This window comes from Chiloscyllium plagiosum, chromosome 20 (genome assembly GCF_004010195.1).
Source record: "Chiloscyllium plagiosum isolate BGI_BamShark_2017 chromosome 20, ASM401019v2, whole genome shotgun sequence".
NCBI lineage: Eukaryota > Metazoa > Chordata > Chondrichthyes > Orectolobiformes > Hemiscylliidae > Chiloscyllium > Chiloscyllium plagiosum.
In genome coordinates this window covers 39,164,749-39,185,990 of record NC_057729.1, presented here as the reverse complement: position 1 = coordinate 39,185,990, position 21,242 = coordinate 39,164,749, and the positions used below count along the sequence as shown (strand labels likewise).

At 41.2% G+C, this 21,242-nt stretch overlaps 1 protein-coding gene across 8 annotated transcripts in view; it reads right to left on the bottom strand.

The window, feature by feature from the left end:
* LOC122560188 (band 4.1-like protein 3) overlaps window positions 1–21,242 on the bottom strand; it is a 277,917-nt gene that overhangs the window by 97,921 nt on the left and 158,754 nt on the right. For all 8 annotated transcript variants that reach the window (XM_043710581.1, XM_043710574.1, XM_043710579.1 and 5 more), the window contains exon 3: window positions 19,120–19,323. In XM_043710581.1, coding sequence (XP_043566516.1) covers window positions 19,120–19,323 — 204 coding nt within the window. The remainder of the gene's footprint in view (window positions 1–19,119; window positions 19,324–21,242) is intronic.

The window sequence follows — 21,242 nt, the reverse complement described above, 5'->3', positions numbered from 1 at the left end:
GTGTGGCTTCAAGGTGAATCTGCAGTTGGTGTTCCTTGTTTCTGTTGCCATTGTTCTTGAAAGATGGTACATTTCATAGTTTTAGAAGGGGTTTTCGAAGGCACCTTGATGAGTTGCTACAGCGCACAATGCTATTACTATGAATCAGTGGTGGAGCAAGCAAACGTTTGAGGTGATAATTGGGTGCCAATCAAGCTTTGTCCTGAATGTTGAATGCCTTGACTGTTGTTGAAGCACATGAATCTAGGCAACTGGGGAGTAATCTATCACATGGCCGATTTGTGCATCTACAATACAGGAGAATAATAAAATATATATGTTTCATTCTGTCTGACAGCATACATTAGTGTTGGTATCATTTTTAGTAAAAAGATTCCTTATGCTGAAATAAATTTTTCAAAGCTCAGTTAGTTCATTATACTGCTATTCTAAGGAGCTATAAAAAGATTTAATGGAATGAAGATTTATAATATACCATTATTTCAAAACTTGGATTTTAAAGTAGACATAAATGAGCGTTCAGTTTTCAGAGCTGCAACGGTGTGTTTATTTTTTAAATGTAATAAAGAGTCAGAGAGTCATTTGGAACAGAGAGCTGTCTAGCCAGTTCTATAAAGCTCAGCAATTATTCCTCCTCTGGTGTTTATCCAGTTTCCGAAACCATAATAGCATCTTCCTCCAGCATCCTCTCCGGCAGTACATTCCAGATATTAACCACTAAATACAAAGTCTTTTAAACATAATAAACAGGGAAAAAAAAACACAGGACTTTTAGTAACAGATTCCCAGCTCAGAACACAAAATTGCAATATGAATATTTTCTTTGCTGATAAAAAGGTTTAGCCACCTTGATTCCATCAGTTTCAACAAATTACATGATAAGCATGTCAATGCAAGATGGCCAGCTGCAACAACTTTTGAAAAACTACCATATATGCGATTAGGGAGGGTTTGATCTGTTGTGAATTATACCATGATGGTATAGCTGATACCTCGTGGACGCTCTCGATGTCCTTGACTAAATACCTAGGGTGTGCTCCTAGATCATTTAAGAAGTTGCAGATCTCATTGTTTGTGTGACAACCTCACTATAATTTAAAAATCAATCCACAAGTAACTGGAAAGACTATTTTTGAAAAGTTTTACAAATACAATTATTAGTAGCCCTACTGACCCCTGCACAGTAAAACCAAAAGATCCACAAACTCATGTCTCTACATTTAGGACCTTCCGAGTTCTTTGGCTGTGTGTTCAACCTTTCAGTATATTTATCCAGTTAGCAATTTATTTACTCAGGTCTTTCAAGATATAATGATACATCAAGGGAAAAGTTCCCACAATTGCTTTGGTATAACCGGAATATTAATACAAGAAAACAAGAATTACTACCTGGTCATCTAGTTATTCTATCATTCTGGCAGCTGGTTTGTACAAGCAAAGTTCCCTCACAGCGCCAGGGACCTGGGTTCGATTTCATCCTTGGGTGACTGTCTGTGCCTGTGTGGGTTTCCTCTGGGTGCTCTGGTTTCCTCCCACAGTCCAAAGATGTGCAGGTTAGGTGGATTGACTATGGGAAATTGCCCCATGGTATCCAGGAATATAGAGACGAGGTGTATTAGCCAGGGGAGATGCAAGGTTACAGGGAATGGATGGGTCTGGGTGGAATGTGCTATGGTGCGTTGGTGTGAACTGGATCAGTTGAATGTCCTGCTTCTTCCCTGTTGGGATTCTATGATTCTAAAGTTTCTTTGTACTTGATGGGCTACAAACTCATCTGAGCACTACATTTTTGTCCATTGCAGCTCATATTACAAAAGTAATCAAACTTTCAAGAAGTTTGACCAATTCTATTTATCCATGCAGCACTTGATTGCTGTTAAGCTGAACAATGGATGCACTAATAACAAATGTGCATAATGTTCCCCTGAAGTAGCTAATTAAACATTGTAATCAACATCCTGTTATGATTTCAGCTAATGTTATTACTGGACAAGTCAGATTCCAGACTCAAATCTGGTTTGATAGATCATACTTGTTTTTCGGTTTTAATGAACTTTTTGTATTGAGCCAAACACACAAAGCTACAGATTTTGTTTTAACAAGAAAACAGAAGTTTATTGCACACAAGAATTGAAAATCAAAATCAAATTAACTGAAATACCCATGTATAACAAGTTTAAAAATTTTAAAACACTAAAATACAATCCCAACCAATTTCAACCAAACCTTCTACAAGTTTTTTCTCCCTCTAGCTGTGGATGTTTCCCCTCCTTTATATATTGCACTTACAATATATTACAAATTATTCATTTGGATATTAATATATGGTTGCCAATTTAGTTTACAGCATTGAGACAGGCTGGAAAGAAGAGGAGTAAGCATCAATGTTTCTGTATGTTTAGTAGTCTTAAAATATAAGAGGCTTGCAATAAATCACCATGATATTAGTGGATATATCTATACTGCAGTCATGATAAGTTTTGTTTGTAATGTTAAAAAACTAGTTCCCTAAATAGCCTACAGCTTCCACTAAAATGGCAGAGAAAAATCACATGAACGCATTCATTATATCCTAATATGGGGATTGGTTAGCAGCTTTGTTTGGATTCAAGGGCGTGGTGCTGGAAAAGCACAGCAGGTCAGGCAGCATCAGAGAAGCAGGAGAATCGACGTTTTGTCCAAGAGTCTATCAGGAAACTGGATTCGCCTGCTCCTCGGATGCTGGCTGACCTGCTGTGCTTTTCCAGCACCACACTCTCAACTCTGATCTCCAGCACCTGCAGTCCTCACTTTCTCCGCCTTTGTTTGGATGGCTAGTTTGCAATGCAGAGTGATGCTAACATCATGGATTCAATTCCCACACTGGCTGAGGTTACTGTGAAGGATACTCCATCTCAACCTCTCCCGTCGCCTAAGGCACAGTGAACTTAGTTTAAACCACTGCCAGCCATCCGTCTCTCATTAACGAGCAGTCCTATGGTCCTCGGAGACTATGGCAACTTTGCCTTTATATTCCAATAATGCTAAAAGTACTTTATTATCACAACAGCCTATAAATTAGGTGATAAGTCACCTTTAACTAGAAAAGAATGAAGACTATTTAATCAAAAGACAAAAGTTCTTCATTAGGCTAGATTTTAACTACCCAATGTCTAACCAGTGAGTTACCAGTTGTCCAATTACACCAACAGACCATTTTGAGAACTGAACTTCATTACTGGAGCCCTGGTCAACTGTTGGTGGATAATGGTTACTCAAGACTCAGTGTAATATTGAGTTGTCACAGATCAAGCTGACCAGGACAAAAGATCAAGCTCAAGGGGGTGGGGGACATTGTGAGCCATCTTGTCTTCAGTCAGGTGACCAGATGAAACAAATTTGATTCCAAAAGAACAATCAAGAACTAGTGTACATTACAAGAACCCCATTCTGCATAGCAAAAGGACTTACTGCTTGAAAAAACGCAGATGACTCCTCTTCACAGGGAATCAAAGTACTGTAATAATGTGCTTTCAGACTGCTACATCCACTTTGCACCAGATTTAAGTACAATTAGCCACAAGTTTCCATGTGACTAAGATGATAAATTGCACAGATTAACTGAATTGCAAGGCAAAATTTTCAAAAGAAAAAAATTGCATAATTCTTGAAATAAACTATTTTGAAGCCATGAATCTCTAAATTTGAAATATTAAATGAAGAGTAAAGCTGTAACTGAAGTGTCAGCCATTATCCATTGGAAAGTAACCTTTCCTTATGTCAGAATGTTTTCAGGGTACAAGCCCCACTATGGAGACTGAGGAATAATGGTTTACTGACTTGCAGGTAATTTGGGAATGGAGTGTTCAGTGGTGACTGACTTGCCGCCCTCACCCAGAGAGAAAATACAGGATTGCCAGCCAATTAGCTAAAGAGTTGCCTGATGAGCTACTCTTCCTATCACAGACCTCCACAGTGGAGTCCCATTTCATAGAATCCCTACAGCGTGAAAACAGGTCCTTCGGCCCAACAAGTCCACACCAGCCCTCCGAAGATTAACCCACCCAGGCCCATTCCCCTACCCTATTACTCTACATTTATCCCAGACTAATGAATCTAACCTACACATCCCTGAAAACTATTGGCAATTTAGCATAGCCAACTCACCTAACCTGCACACCTTTGGATTGTGGGAGGAAACTGGAGCACCAGCGGAAACCCACACAGACATGGGGAGAATGTGCAAACTCCACACAGACAGTTGCCAGAGGCTGGAATTGAACCCGGGTCCCTGGTGCTGTGAGGCAGCAGTGCTGACCACTGAGCCATCGTGCTGTCCATTGTCAGCCATTTTAGAGGCCAGAAGCTTCCAGTTCCTAAAGACTCTATCAAGCCTTGTCTTTCAGGATATCCAATAAGGCAAATGGATTTCTTTCACTTCCCCCGTGATGGAGTTGCAGGGAGAGGGTGTCATGCAGTTGAAGACAAGGGCATTATTAGCTTCAAAGACCCACCCACTTTCCTTTCTCTGTATCTGATTTACACCAATCTGAGGCAATGGATACTCCTGCCCCAACCCACCAAGCAAGTTTCAAATTTATAACTGTATCGAAGCAGTGAATTTCTCATAATGGAGAGCAAACTGCACCAAATCAAAGTCTCACTTGACTGCGGTGCAACAGGACATGTCGAAGCGAGATTATAATCCAGTAAAACAACTATTTAATAATAGTTAAAGAGAATATATTACTGTATATTTTTGGCCTCAAGCTTATTCTGGATAGGGTACTTTGGTCTGATGCACAGGTAATGCCAAATCCAAAATGCTGTATTGATGCTGAATTTTCAACTCCAAGCCTCAGCAGATACAGAGTAACATTTAACTAAATTAAAATAAACTGCTAGAGTAAAATGAGATTTGGGACTGTAACAGTCAGATGCTACTCATTTAATTTCTGCTTAAAGAGACAGTAACATTACCAATATGTGGCTTACTAATCAAATAGTATTCCTTATCTCAAAGTTCTTTTGTTTACACTGCCTTGTCATGTTGATTTTTAAAATATTTTTGTTGTAAGTATCAGTGCGGGTGACATTGGGAGAACTGGTTTGGGTCAGTTAATGAACCCAGCAACGTGGTGAAAAATGAGAGGGAGCAAAAAAAAACTCAAACTGGTTAAAATCGTAAGTCTTAAGGACTAACTTAGAGTAAGAAGGGGTTTGGGGGATGAAATTCCAGAATTTAGGGCAAGGTTCACTGTACCTGAAACATCTGCTTTCTCTCCACAGGTGCTCCCAGACCTGCTGAGTTTTCCCAGCAATTTCTGTTTTTGTTTCTGATGGCATGTATTGTTGAAACATGTTGCAGAGATGGGCAGGTGCTGAACCATGGAGGGATTTGAACACAACAACAAACGTTTTAATTTGATGCGTTGCTGGACAACAGATTTTTAAACAGAGGCGGTAGGCAAATACGACAGCTTGAGTGAGGATCGTGGGTTGGAAACATAAATAACAGAAGCAGGAGAAGGCCACCCTATGAAGAAATTGCTCCCATCTCAGTCTTAAATGGCCCACTATGTATTCCTGAGACCTGGACCCCTTCTGAACTCCCCGGGTAGGGAAAACAATCTCTGCATGCAGCTCTACCAGGATTTTTTATGTTTCAATGAGACCCTCTCATTATTCTAATCTGTAATAAACGCAAGTGTAGTCACCCTAACCACTCTATGTCAAGCACATCCTTTCTTAAGTAAAGAGATCAGAAGTTTATGCTGTACTCCAGGTGAGGTATCACCAAGAACCTTTACAGCTATGGTAAGACTTACCCAAACCCTCTTGCAACAAACAGTAACATGCTATTTGCCTTCCCAACTGCTTGCTGCACACATACATGCTGGCTTTCAGTGACTAGGCCATTCAGATCCCTTTGTTCATCAACATCATCCAAATCATTAAACAACATGCTGCCACTCTTTGACCGTAGGAGACAAAACAATACTTAGCTACGTTATACTGCATCTACATGGCATTGCCCACTCACACTAATTATCTAAATTGCACTAAAACTTCTTTACATCTTCGTCAACACACTCAGCCCCTAGTTTTGTGTCATCGGCAAGCTTGGAAATACTATCCTTAACTTCCTTATCCAAATTGTTGCCATGGAGTTTGAATCCTGGAACCCAAATACCGACACTCCTGGTACTCCATTGGCAGCATCTTCCATGTCAAAAGCAACTTATTTATTTCTGTTTCCTGTCCGCTAAGCAATTCTCAATCCAGAATTAAAATTAGACCCCCAACTAGCTACTGTTTGACTGGTTGCAGAGCTTTTGATGAGTTCTAAATGAGTTCTAATGGAAGTAGAAGATACAAGCACAGTAACAGGAGTCAGCAAAGAATTGGTCACTCAACTCCCCAGGCTTGCTTTGCCATTCAATAAGATTGTGGCTGATCAGATTACTCCCCTTTCCTGGTCACGGCTGTTAACTTTTCGTCCCCTTGCTTGTCAAGGGTCTGTCTCTGACTTAAAAATATTCCTAGGAGCAGGAGAATTGACGTTTCAGGAATGTAAAGAGACAAGGAGAACTTCTTCAAAGTAGGCATCCTTAGAAGAGGCTTTACAGTAGGGTCGAAATCAATTAGGAGGAAGTGAAGACTGCAGATGCTGGAGATCAGAGTCGAGACTGCATGGTGTTGGAAAAGCACAGCAAGTCAGGCAGCATCCGAAGAGCAGGAGAATCGAATTTTTGGGCATAAGCCCTTCGTGAGGAGTAAGCCCTTCCTGATGAAAGGCTATGCCCAAAATGTCGATTCTCCTGCTTCTCAGATGCTTTTCCAGCACCTTGACTCTGATCTCCAGCATCTACAGTCCTCACTTTCCTCAAAAACATTCCTGACTTTAGAGAACAAGAATTCCAAAGACTTGTCCAGCTTAGAAAGACCATTGTAATTGTGTGGCTCAGCCCCACATACACATATTGTGAACTGTAATAATGCTAAAATTGAAATAAATGTCTTTTCAGTGTGCATAATTTTGCTCCTCCTTTTAGAATAAACAGAAACAAGTTATTTCTAGGACTGAAGAGAGGGGACAGGTCACTACAAAGTCAATAGGGAGAGAAAATAATGTCCTATCTACCCTTTTTCTATTCAAGTTCAGATGTCAAAAGGGAAAAGTACAACATTTGAACACCTTGTAAATCACAAGTCTCTTGTGAAAATAATGATTTATATCTGATTAATATTACTAGCACTTTGAAGGTAATGCAAAAAAATACCTATCTGCACAGCTAACATTTTACCAATGGTAGTTTGTTTCTGTATTCACATTAATGAAAGGAAATACAATGAAAGTCATTTAAAGCACATTATAAATCACTCAAAACCAGAGAACATCCAGTGCTTTGTTCATATGATTCATTTTAGTCAATTTCAGAGTACCTGTGGAAGATTTTCTATTTCAAAACAGGAGCCTTTGTAATTCAAATACTTCATTTGCTCACACACTAGCTAATAAAACAGTCATTGTGAATGTTGAAATGTTTTATGTTCTGTGTAACATAGAATGTTTGAGTAATCACTAGTGTCAAGCAAATGGCTACAGTTACCCACCAGTTGAGAAGAGATTTTTTTTCAAACCCACTTCATTTCATAATCCCGACACTTTAAACAAACTCATCTCAACACCGTTAAGTAGTGCACCTTCATAATTAACAAAATAGCATTCCGATTTACGCATGCAATGTCTCCAAAGGACAGAGGCCTTAAGATTGCATAAACTACCAGACACTTAGGTTATTATGATAATGTTTCTCTAAGATCAGCAAATTTGTATATTAGCCATCATAACTTGCTATAAGGAGGGCACAGTAAGTGATTAGAACCCTGTTGCCTCCCAGCGTCAGGGACCCATTCCAGCTTCAGGCAACTGTGTGTGGAGTTTGCACATTCTCCCCATATCTGTGTAGGTTATCTCCAGCTGCTCTCCAGTTTCCTCCCACGTTATAGATGTGTAAGTTAGGTGAGTTAGTCATGAGAAATGCAGAGTTACAGGGACAGGGTGGGAGAGTGGGTTTAGGTGAGATGCCCTTCAGAGGGATGGTGTGGACATGGGCCAAATGGCCTGCTTTCACATTGGAAGCATTCTATGGTTCTAGATAATGGATCAAGTGCTCAAGTCCCATTATCTTGTTCTTTTTCTGAATCTTTTCTACTTCACATTTACTTTCTCATTAAAATAATAATTGATTCTATTTCAAACACTTTGTTTTGATGCATTCCATTTTCCTTTACTCTTCAAAATCTTTTTAACATTCCCCTTTACACATTTGACAATGATGTTAGTCCTAAAACGCCTCAAATTGTGATTCTAGTGTTTACATTGATAGCGCAGCTAGTGAAGCTCTCTAGCCCTGACTTACATGATCAGTGGGAGGATACCTCACTTCCTGGGAAGAGTTATGCACAATGGTTACTCTGGGCAGCGCGGTGGCTCAGTGGTTAGAACTGCATCCTCTCAGCAGCAGGGATCGGAGTTCGATTCTAGCCTCAGGTGACAGTCTGTGGGGAGTTTGCACATTCTCCCAGTCTCTGCGTGGGTTTCCTCCAGGTGCTCCACTTTCCTCCCACAATCCAAAGATGTGCAGGTTAGGTGAATTGACAGTACTAAACTGCCCATAGTGTTCAGGGATGTGTAGGGTAGGTGCACATGTCAGGGGTAAATCTAGAGAAATAGGGTAGGGGAATGGGTCTGGGTGGGTTACTCTTCAGAGAGTCTGTGAGAGCTTGTTGGGCCAAATGGCCTGTTTCCACTCTGTAGGGATTCTATACAAAAAAAAAACATTGAGTTCACATATACATGCCTGTAAAAAACTAAATGCCTACCTATGATAATTGTATCCATCCCCTAAAAAGAAAAGCCATTGTCCTCCAAATAAGATATAGTCAACAAATATTTTTAAAAGTTTAGACTCTGGACCTTTTTAGCCCTGATCTTCCAAGCTATTACTACAATCAAATTTCTTAACTACTACCATGGTGAATCCACACAGTGACCATTTGAAGATTCTTGCGTCCTTGCTGCTGTACATGATCATTTCCAATCTCTGGAGGCCTTCTCTAGAAATTGCCCGAGTCTCCTCAATGCTTAGTCAATCGTATATAAAACTGATCAAAAGCTGAAAGCAATTAGCCACTGCTTCAGCAGGAACTTCTGGGATTTACGGTCCTGGCTTTTGAAAAATTTGCTTCTTAAACACGATTGGCTGTTTCATCGCATCATTTTGTTTTCATCTCTCACACAGATGTATTGGCAGTTGCTTCATTAAGCAGGCACCACTGTGCCTAGTGTGGGAAATCCATTGGGCATACCCAGGACAGTTCCACATTTGGAGCGACAGGAGTTCATGTGGAGGAAGCAAAGCGCAGTGCCAGTGCACCTCAGGCATCTGACACCCTTTTGGCCTGATCCCAGAAACCAAGTTATCAGAATGGTGAGGATGCAGAAACTTCCATGCAGTCTTCATCCGCAATTCACAAGGGAGATTGCCAAGGTTATAATTTCTCCTCAGGTCCAGCCTGCCAGAAAGAGGGTACTACAGGGGATAATGCTGCTAATAGCCATGAAGGTTACCAGATAATTAAATGTTCACATGTCAGTTGCTGCTGTTAGCCTTCTGTCTGCTGATTCAAACAAGTGACAGAAGGGGAATACTTCCACCAGCTTCCTTGTAATAAGCAAGTGCAACATGGGAAGCTGTCACGTATCAGAATGTTTTTTAATTGAGGTTTAATTCCTCCTTACAATTGTCCAAAGAAGAGACTGATGTGTTGCTGACAAAATTAGCCAAGGGGAATAAGTAATTTGTTAACTTGTTTCACATCAAGGGAAATTCATTCACTGAAGACAGTGTTGTTCAGTATGAGAAGAGCAATTATCTGTTCAGAATAAACATTTGTGCAGTCATTCCCAGACTGAAGTACCTCTGCTGCAGCTGTCTATAACTGGCGCTTCTCCCTTGTATGTCTATTAGCAGACTTGCAGGAATGAGAACTTTTCTGGCCTCTAAGGGTTCCCAAATGCAAGTGTCTCAGCACTCACCTTCTTGCCACTCTCTGCCAATAGCCATAGCCTGTGACCTTATCAATAGGGAGAAAGAGAAACTACCCAGAATTGGAAGGAAAGCAAGCAAGCAACAGAAATCCATGCACCAAAAAAAAATGGAGGGGGAGTATCGCTGAGCACTGAGACAGCAGCAATGAGAGAACAGCACCAAAAAAAACTGCTGGAATAGATTTGTCTCAGAAACGTACAATGCCAGCATCCTGTTGGAGCCGTTAAACAATGGAATGAAGGAGTGAGAGAGGGTAAGGGCTTTGGGAAGAGGGGCGGCTCAGCAAGTGATGGCACAGGGATAGTGAAACAGGTTGGGGGAAGACAGAATGGGACAGGGCAGGTGGCGCTAAAGGGCAAACAATGCAATAGGTTTGCACCAGGGAAACATCTGCCCACCTTCTTCCTGCCACCTCAGCAATCAGGCTCTGGGCAGGAAGGTCCATGTACAACCTTCCTCACCTGCCAGTTAAGTCTTTAGTGGTCAATTAACAAATATTTGAAAGCCTCAATCCACCACCTGCCAAACCAAGATAGCCAGTCACCCTGCCTGCCCATCAAGTTTTGGGAAGGGGAGGAGAGGGGAGCCTCTTAATTTGCCCCAATCTTGGAACAATTCAGGACACTGATGGAGAATGGGGGAGTGATCACTGAAAGCCACTCGTTTACCTTTGCATCCATTCTCCTGACTACTACGCACTGCCTCCCCACGAAACACAACAACTTGTCTGTTTGCTGCTGCCGATTTTCATGGGGGCTCTTGTTATGAAGTCATCGAAGTGTTAGCGTGCTCTGTTCACAAATGCTGCCCGACCCGCTGTGATCTCCAGCATTTTTTGTTTTCAGTAGATTCCAGCCTCTGCAGTAATTTGGTCCTATACCATCGGATGGGGGTGTGGCTGGGTGATCCTACGCTCACTGCGAGCATGGGTGATAAAAGGCCGAGTAGATAGATTTAATAACCAGTCAGCAATGTTAAAGGGCTGCTGCTGTCCTATGCCCTCATGCTTCCTCAGAGAACATTGGAAATGAGTGAGCTGCTCAGGGTAAATCAAGGAAAATCAGCTTCCTCCCTACTCCCATTGAGGATTGTTGGAGCACTGACTCCAGTTCTATTGCTGCAATGATCACTGATTCCAAAATGATCAAGGCTCACTTGGAAAGCGCACTACTTGTTCAGAAATAGGTAGTGGAATACTGGTAGCACCAGCACCAAATTCATCTACTCTTTTCAATTGGGCAAAAGTTTGGGAGGGGTACATTACTGACAGCCATAGGGAGAGAAAGAAAAAAAATCATTGCCCACATACCCCTTCCTACTGGTTGAGAAAGAAACAGTAACAACAGCGCAGCATGATCTTTTCCAAGCAGCATCTATTTAAAACAAAAAAAAATAGAACAGTCTGGACATAAATCTTACCACCCTCGTGTAAAACTAGCCTTGCTAATTAACCATCAATTATAGCAACTCCGGAGTTTAATTTTTATGGAAATCAAAGGGAACAAAAATCAAGTTGTTCTACAAGGGTGGCCAATCTGGAATGGTGCTCTATGCCTGGGTGGCAAGTGGAAAATCTCCACCAACATTTTCAACTTTAATAGAAACCATTTCAGTTTCCTTTGTGTACTCTGGAACAAATCCAGGGTGGTTTCAGCTCTGCTATAAAATGATGTGAATACAAACTCCACAGGCAAAATTTTATTCAGCTGTGTCTCAGTAGAAACATCAGTTCAAATGGAAACTCTGTACAACATATTCCTTGTTAAAATAGACAGAAACGATGCAACACCAGCTGAATAGTTAAACTATAATTTCAATATCATCCTCCGTTCGAATGCTGAAGCAGAGTCAGACATTAGATCAGTATTGTTCTTTAATCGTTCATGGAATGTGGGTGTTGCAGGCCACCCCCAGTTGCCCTTGAGAAGGTGGTAGCGAGCTGGGGGATGAGAGGGTAATAAATACTGTCCCAGTCAGTAACCCCTACATTCCATGAATGATTTTTAGTTTAAAAACTGATCCAGTACATGACTATGCTTCAGCATTTCAAGCACAGACTCTACTCCTTCCCATCCTTCAGTCCTAATGGACATATGAGAGACATTGATGGGCATTTTTTCGTGATGATGCTGCTAATATTTATCAATCTAAACAAGGACTTGGTAGGTCAAGGCGACAACAGTAACAGAGCATGCAAAGGCACACAACCTGTTGGAAACATTATTGAATATTCACAATTAATTAAAAAGAAATAAAAAACTGGAGGCCCCACACTGTCTAGAGCAGAGAATGTGGAACTCCTGCACTGCAGATGGTGATGGAGCATATACAAGATATTAATTCTGCATTTTCAGCACCACATAGCCTCATTAGCACAAAGAAAATTTTTTCTCTTATCTGAGAATGTCTGTCTGAATTAAACCAGCAATATATACACAAATCAACTTACATTTCTAGAGTGTTCATTCCATGTTGAAACTTTATTGCTGGAACAGCACAGCAGGTCAGGCAGCATCCAGGGAACAGGAGATTCGAAGTTTCGGGCACAGGCCCTTCGGCCTGTGCCCGAAACGTCGAATCTCCTGTTCCCTGGATGCTGCCTGACCTGCTGTGCTGTTCCAGCAATAAAGTTTCAACTTTGATCTCCAGCATCTGCAGACCTCACTTTCTCCTGTTCATTCCATGTGCAAAGACAGGCTTACAGGACAATGGTTATCAACAAGGATGGGAGGCAAGGAAAGGTCAACAGCAGAGCAGGGAGAGAAAAAGAAGGAGGAGTGACTGAAAAGGACACTTCAGCTCTGATGAAGCATCATCTAGACTCAAAACATTAGCTGATTCTCTCTCCATGGATGCTGCTTAACCTGCTGGGATTTCCAGCCCTTTCTTTTCTTTTTACTGAACAGGATAATGCTGACCATGCCTATTTTAAATAAAGAAAAGCAACAAGGAAAAAATGCTGATGGAAAGGCTTTCTGTCATCAGAGGGCAGAAGTGACTCCTGATTATAAATCATAACAGCAGACAGCAAGGCCTTCAAAAAGCATGCCAATGCTCTGCCATTATTGGATTCACATTGGTAAAAGTGGTACCAGAAGTCAACTCGAAAGTCACTTTGCTGTATATATTTGTGGCTGACTCAAAGTCTAATCAATACTGGCAAAATTGATCCTTTTTTCCCTTCAGGGTGAAGTGAGAGTTAGCTACTCGATTTGATGTAAACATTTTAAATGATACATATTGCAAGTGGCATAGAAATTCACTACCAGGGAGCAATTCATTTAGTTAGCATTCATTTCTTGTCTGCATTGCTTTTAGCCTTGCTTACTTTGCATCACAGCCTTTCATCTAAAACTTGTCCTCCTCAGATCTCCAATAGCAAAACTCGGGACTCCATCGTCCTGTTGTCAAAAGCACTTACCAGATTAAATGGAATCTTTTAACCCAGAAGCTACTTTAGTCTCTGCAGAAAAAGCATTAATGTCCTATTTACTTTATTCCCAGTGGAAAAAAAAGCATTGTTCCTGCAAAAGTTGCTCGCAGCATGGTTTCCTCTTAAAATAAAACCGGCCAAAATTTGAGGTCAATCATTCAGGTGCTTGTTTTAGCTAGACCTTGAAATTCTAGTTCTATTATTAATGTTTTCTTTTGTTAAATGTTTGTAAGATTAGGGACATTCATACTGCAAAACAGAACATTTTTCTTCAATTTCAAACAGGAAGCTTTAGCCTCAAGCATCCATAAGTAAGGTTGTCCGCTCGACAGCAGATACATAACAACCCCAAGCTCAGAACGGCACTTCCTACTTTAATACAGTTTTTTCATTGTACAGCATGTCCTAAATATTTTCAAAATTGTCAATGAGTGCCATTTCAGAGAGGATTTATCCTACAGGTCTACGAAGATGACCTGGAGTACATTTTGAGTTGAATTCTCAGTCGGTAGACAAAATAAATGAATCTATGCCAGCGTTCGAAGCTTTTTTCTAAATCTGCTAACTCACTGCATCAGCCAGTAACACGCAAGTAACTTTAATTGGCAAGGACTGCACTCTTTAAATCATTTCCTGCCCTGGATCTTTCTATATTACACTTTCCAAATGGAAATCAATATTTTACTGCACATAACTACATGAGGAAAAGGAAAAATATTTTGTCAGACATCATTGCATGACGCATGAGCCTGTTCTCAGGAACGGTTTTGGAAACATCCATTCAGATAATGATGTGCACTAAAAGATTAATAATAATGCAATATAAGTCAACTAGGTTCCACTTTTCAAACTTTGTGACTTAAATCGATTCAAAACCAATTCCTCATACTATGCCACAGCTGATGTCATGAATTAACTACTCAAGTACTATATGGTACAAAAAAAACATTTCATGATATACTGTTTTCAGATACAACCCAAAATATATCTGAAATTCTGTCAGTTCCAACTTGTAAATCAGTCAGAGTTAACAGAAAGTATTCTGACCTCAAAGTATATCTAAAATTGATATTGCAGTGTCACAATAAAAAGTGATATGAACCTGCCAGAAGCTCAAAAGTAATGTACTCCTCTTTCCTCTTGGCTGAAATGTAAAAAGACGTTTATCTTCTGTTCACGTATCTTTGAGAGCTATACAATATTGCTGGTTTGCAGAGACAAACATGAGGGACTACTCTCTGACCGCTCCCAATAAGAGAGATAGAGGATTTTTTTCTGAGAACGAGGTCACCAAGAATCTTCCTTTCCCTTCAAGTTCTTGAACACGTTATTTCCCACCAAATCCACGCTGAATTTTATGGTCCCCACTCTCTATCACGAAAGTTGCCTGCCTCCATTTGGCCCACTTGCCCTGCAACTGTTACCACCCACTGGACTTTCAATTGTCTCAAGATAGAGTTTCCCCTTCCCCATATTTAAAGGAAAAGTCCAGTTTTTGGGGAACTGTCGATAGCTCTTTTGTCCCAGCAGTGACATCAGAAGCAGTGCCCACTGCAGGCAGATGCACAGCAGAGATTCCAATCGAGTCCAAACCTTTAAGTTGAGGACTAAGTTTAAGATTAGAGAGTTTTTTTGGTGAGGGAAGAGACTGGGTTCATCAGGGTGGAAGGTTAGGGGCTTCCTGTTTGCATTAGGGACCCACTTGGGGTGGCATGGTGGATCAGTGGTTAGCATAGCTGCATCACAGCACCAAGGACCTGGTTTGATTCCATCTCGGTGCAAACTTGGGAGTTGCCCATTCTCACTGGGTTTGCATGGGTTTCCTCCAGATGCTCTGGTTTCCTCCTACAGTCCAAAGATGTGCAGGTTAAGTGGATTAGCCATGCTAAATTACCCATATCGCATCCAGGGATGTGCAAACTAGGTGGGTCAGCCATGGGGAATGCAGGGTTACATGGACAGGGAGGGAGTGGGTCTGGGTGAGATTCTCTTTGGAGGGGTGGTGGGAGCTCGATGGGCCAAATGGCCTGCTTCCACACTGTAGGGCTCCTATAATTCTCAGGAGGCTTTATCCTTATTAGCTTGGCCAACAATCCACCAGTTAAAATCCCAGCAGTAGTAGGAAGTCTGTTAAAGAAGTGGTCATTCAACCATGAAAACCCCAGAAGGGGGTGGCAGGTGGCATCGAGTAGCCAATAGGCATGTGCCATTGACATGGTACTGAATCTGACACCCACACACTACATGCCATCCCATCCTGGGAGTGGGAGTGGGGCAGCACACTTAAATTCCAGCCTCGACATTTGAGTCTTTTCACTCAGGTCATTGTCACTGCTACAGAATAAAAACTAATCAAAGTCACATACTATTTACATTATGTCTGATGTGCTTTCTCCTTTATCCTCCTCAACATCTGAATTTGACGATTTCTGTAATCGTTTTTGAACGATTTGCCTCCATAGCTTACCAGAGTCTCACCAGAAAATTTGCCAAGTCTTCCAACAATCTTCGAGACTTCAATAACTGAATCTGGTCAGCCCTTTCTATAACTCACACTAACAAAAAAAGGTCAGCTTCTACATTACACTGATCACAGAGTTGGACCTCCACTAACCGGTCCACTGCCTCAGTTTTCAAATGGCATGAGCAACATTACATTCTGCCCAATGCTCTCCTGAAAGATTCGAAGGCATTTATAGGGTAGGTGAGATGCTGCTGAAGAGAGACATCTGGATATCCTTGCAGATGAACTGAAAAGAGGTTTGTGTGTAGGTACTGTAAGTATTAAGAAGTTGAATGGCCTTTATTTGAAGGGGAAGAAAATGAAAGTAGAGAAGTCTTGTTATAAACGTTCAGTGCACTGAAGTATTGTGTACAGTTTTGGTCACCTTCCCGAGTACTTGCATTAAGCAGCTTGGGAAGATTCACTTGGCTGATTCTTGGGATAAGGGAATGGTTGTGCCAGTTGGATCTACACTTACTGGAGTTTAAAACAATGAGAGGTGATCTTATTGAAAATAAGATTCTGAATGGGCTTGGCAGAATAAATGCTATGGGGATGTTTTTTTCTCACAGGGAATCTACAACTAGGGACTTTGTTTATAAATACGGAGCCTCCCATTTTTTTCATTCACTCATTGGATATGGGTGCTGTTGGCTGGCCAGCATTTATTGCTCGTCCTAGCTGCCCTTGAGAAGGTGGGTACTGAGCTCCTTTCTTCAATTGCATGTGCAGTAGGTAGACCCACATTGCCATTAGGGAGGCAATCCCACAAACTTCAGCCAGTAATATATTTCCAAGTTAGGATGGTAAGTGGCTGGGTCGGGAATGTGTCGGTTGTGGGTTTCTGCGACACTTGCCTTTGAGGTAGGCCTTTCTAGACTCTCCCTAAAATGTCCTTCAGTTTTATAAACTGAAATGCACTTTTCCAAAAATATTTTTTCAGAAGTTTATGCCTCTGCAATGTAATTGTCTCCCAAAAGTGACCAGACTTTACCATCAACATACAGAGCTGAAAATGTGTTGCTGGAAAAGCGCAGGTCAGGCAGCATCCAAGGAGCAGGAGAATCGACGTTTCAGGCATGAGCTCTTCTTCAGGAATGATTCCCGAAACGTCGATTCTCCTGTTCCTTTCATGCTGCCTGACCTGCTGAACTTTTCCAGCAACACATTTTCAGCTCTGATCTCCAGCATCTGCAGTCCTCACTTTCTCCACCAACATACAGAGACAAAGTGATGAGATGTACAGACAGTTCAACTTATGCAGTGAATCAGTATCACAAATATACTTTAAAAGACAAAGTAACCATTGTTATAATTCAGACCAGCAGTGATTGCAGCTGATTCTAAATCATAGCTGAAGTTGACCATTTAGAATTCTCTGCACAGTGCAGCACAGCACAATACATTGGCAAGGTATTGCAGGTTAATACAATTTCAGGGTCTGGAGATACTAGAATGATCCTCTCAGTTTAACTGTAGTATTGAAGATAGCTATCCATTTGTGCTCAGCCCCTCGTGAATCCTCACCATTGCTCATTGCAGTGCAAGATCCATTGGGCAGATTTTCTGCTGCCACCCTCTTTACTAGTAGAGCTCAGAAAGTGTGTTGCTTTGTTTAGCATCTTCGAGCAAAACTACCTGATTGCCTAATATATAGGCTCCTGTCTTAAACGTAATGTAGATTAACGCATGTCAGCAATTAGATCCAAGTTACGTTAGTACAATGAGAGAGGCCTCTGTGCTGAGACCCGAAGATATTCCCAACATTACCCCCTCAACAGTCAAGTACATTTGATATCATCCCGTTGCATGCTGCTAATCCACTACCAGCATTATTCTTATCAGATCCTTCCACCCTTTTACAACACCTGCTACTACTGATTGCTTCTACCCTTCCTCTCAATCCCCGCGGTGTCTACGCCCAGCGTAGATTCATGGAAGTGATGGCGGAGATGGGTTTGGGCCCAGTACCAGACCAGGCAGCATCAGCAACAGCAAGCTAGGCCCAAAGCAGACTCATATCAGCGGCAGAGTCGAATTTGGGCCGATGTGTTACTCGGCAGCATCTGCATTGGCGAGATCCAGCAAGGACTCTGAACAGTGAGGGCATCAGTGCAGGCAAGATGATGCCCAAGAGTGGACTCGTGCATGGCCACCAGGCCCATGATGGAACAGTTAACAAGAAAGACTGTAAAGCTGGACACTATTACTTCATTTCTTCTCCCTTTATTTCCATGTTTTGGTTTATTTTTCTGTGTTTTAAGATGGTGCCAGTGAGAGTTGAAACTATTCAACATTTTTCACGGTATTTTCAAGATACACATGACAATAAGTAAATCAAGTAAAATCAAATCACACTCCCTCCCTGGTTGTTCTCCTTCCCCACCACCCCACTCTCCCAGGAGAACGAGAGGGCACAGGTTTAGGGCGAGAGCAGAAAAACTGAAAAAGGATGTAAGGCAACGTTTTCATGCAGAGGGTGGTGCATGTATGGAATGAGCTGCCACAGGAAGGGGTGGAGGCTGGTACAGTTACAACCTTTAAAAAGGCATCTGGATGGGTATATGAATAGGAAGGGTTTAGAGGGATATGAGCCAAAGGCTGGCAAATAGGACTAGATTAATTTAGGATATCTGGTCAGCATGGACGAGTTGGACCGAAGAGTATGTTTCCATGTTGTACATCGCTATGACTCCATGATCTACATTAGGATTGTTGCCAGTAGCCTGAAACTGAAAATCGACATCAAGAAGCTACATATTACATAGCTCTACTAAAAATGGGACCCAACGTCCAGTATGAGATAGGGCTTGGAACCTTCTTGCCATTGAGAATCTGTTTTTGAAAAACTTTTTGTTATAATGAAACAAAGGTTAAAAGAAACAAAGGCTAAACTAAACCACACAGACGGAAATTTGTGACTGTGTACTTGTTGAATCAACCATTGAGGTTTGAAATTTATGCAGTCTGCTTGCATAATGCCAGTCTATGGCATATTCATGCAAAATTCTTTGGTTCGCTATTTCAATGGAGGCTGTTAGCCCATTCAAAATAAAAAATCCTTAACATGGTACAGTGCCCCTTACCTCCACTTCACACTCAAAATCTGTGCCATCCAGAAGGGCCACCTTGCATAGCATGGTCTTTGGTTTCTTGGATCCTTTTAATGGAGATTTGGGGGTTTTGCCAGGTGTTGTCCTTTCAGACGTTTTGTCATCATCTGTTTCTCCAGCATCCAGCTCTTCAACTACTTTTGGAATGTTTTCTGCTTTTTTATCTTTTTCAGCATTCTGTTGGGGGGAGGAAAAATGATTTTAACTGACTACAAATTAAATACATTAAGACTCCAATTTCCTACTTTTCACTTGTGCACAGGTCTGTTTTGCAGAACAAAATGGCCAAACTTATTTTTAAAATACGTTTAAATTTTAAGTTGCATACTTTTCTAGAGAATCTGGGTCAAAGATGTTACATAAAATTTACTGAGCAATATTTTTAGAATTCTTTGGCTGGTCTGAAATAAGATCTTATTCCAAACAAATCAACAAATTCACTATTACCATGCCATTACAAATTTAGAACCTTATGTAAATTGTCACATGATGATGTCTGGCAAAATAATTATTTTTCATGGGTATTGCAGGAAAAAAATAGCATAAATGTTTCGATTTTTGAACTCAATTTTATTGATTAGGCGAAGTCACGCAGAGGGCGATACATGTATGGTATGAACTGTCAGAGGAAGTGGTGGAGGCTGTTAGAATTACATTTAAAAGACATCTGGATAGGTATATGTGTAGGAAGGGTTTGGGCCAAGTGCTGGTAAATAGGGCTAGATTAATTTAGGATATCTGGTCTGATGAGTTGGATCAAAGGGTTGGTTTCTGTGCTGTACGCCTCCATAACTAGAAGTCATTTTTAGAAATTCATTCATTGGGCATGGGCCTTGTTGGCTGGGTCAGCATTTATTGTCTGTACCTAGCTGCCCTTGAAAAGATGGTGCTCAGCTGCCTTCTTGAACTACTGGAGTCCATGGGCTGTCGGTTGATACACATCGTTAGGGAGGGAATTCCAGAATGTTGACCTAGCGACAGTGAAGGAACAGCGATAAATTTCCAAGTCAGGATGATGCGTAGCTTGGGGGGAAAACTTGCAGATGGCGGTATCCTTCCAGATGGAAATGGTCATGACCTCAACAGTGGTTGAACAGGATCGCTCTTTGTGTCAATTTTTGACATATTTAAACCCGCTCTCACTTCTATTTAAAATTCAGTTTGAGCTTTAAATTAAAGAAATTGAGCTAAATATCTTAAGGTATGTTTAATTAATAAATACAGACAGCAAATAGTTGTGAAATAGCTTATGGTTAAACAACTTGTTACCAATGCCACAAGGCTGCAATGATAAATTTTTCAGTATAACTAAATGGGTCAAATGTGTTTTAAAAATCCAGCACTACAAGAGAATCATTATTATAACTTCCATGAAAGATACATCCCTGCTTGTTCCCAGAGCCTCCATGAATTATGATTCACAAATAAAGCAGTTCTGTTGGCTAACTGTTGGCTGGCTAACTGTTTTCAACAATTACTCCAAAACTGATCAATGAGGCCTATAAAACAAAACAGGGGGGTAACCAGGAAAAGGGTTGGTCCACTAAAGGATAAAGGAAGGAAGGGTGCGTGTCAAACCTGAGAAAATGGGTGAAATTATCAATGATTACTTTGCATCAGTGTTCATTGAAGGGAGGGACATGATGAATGTTGAGATTAGAAGATAGAAGTTTGTTTACTCTGGATCACATTGACATAAGTAGGGAGGATGTGTTGGGTAGGCTAAAGGATATTAAGGTTGACAAATCCCCAGGACCAGATGAGATCTATCCCAGGTTGCTGAGGGAGGCGAGAGAGGAAATAGCTGGGGTCCTGACAGATATTTTCGTAGCATCCTTAAACACAGGTAAAGTGCCAGAGGACTGGAGGGATGCTAATGTTGTCCCCTGTCCAAGGGTAGTAGGGATACTCCAGGTAACTTTAGACCAGTGAGCCTGTCGTCAGTAGTGAGAAAGTTGCTGGAGAAGGTACTGAAGGATAGAATCTATTTACGTTTGGAAACAAATGGGCTTATTAGTGAGAAGCAACATGGTTTTGTGCTGGGGAATCTCGTGCCTTACCAAATTAGAGTTCTTTGAGGAAGTGACCAAGTTGAA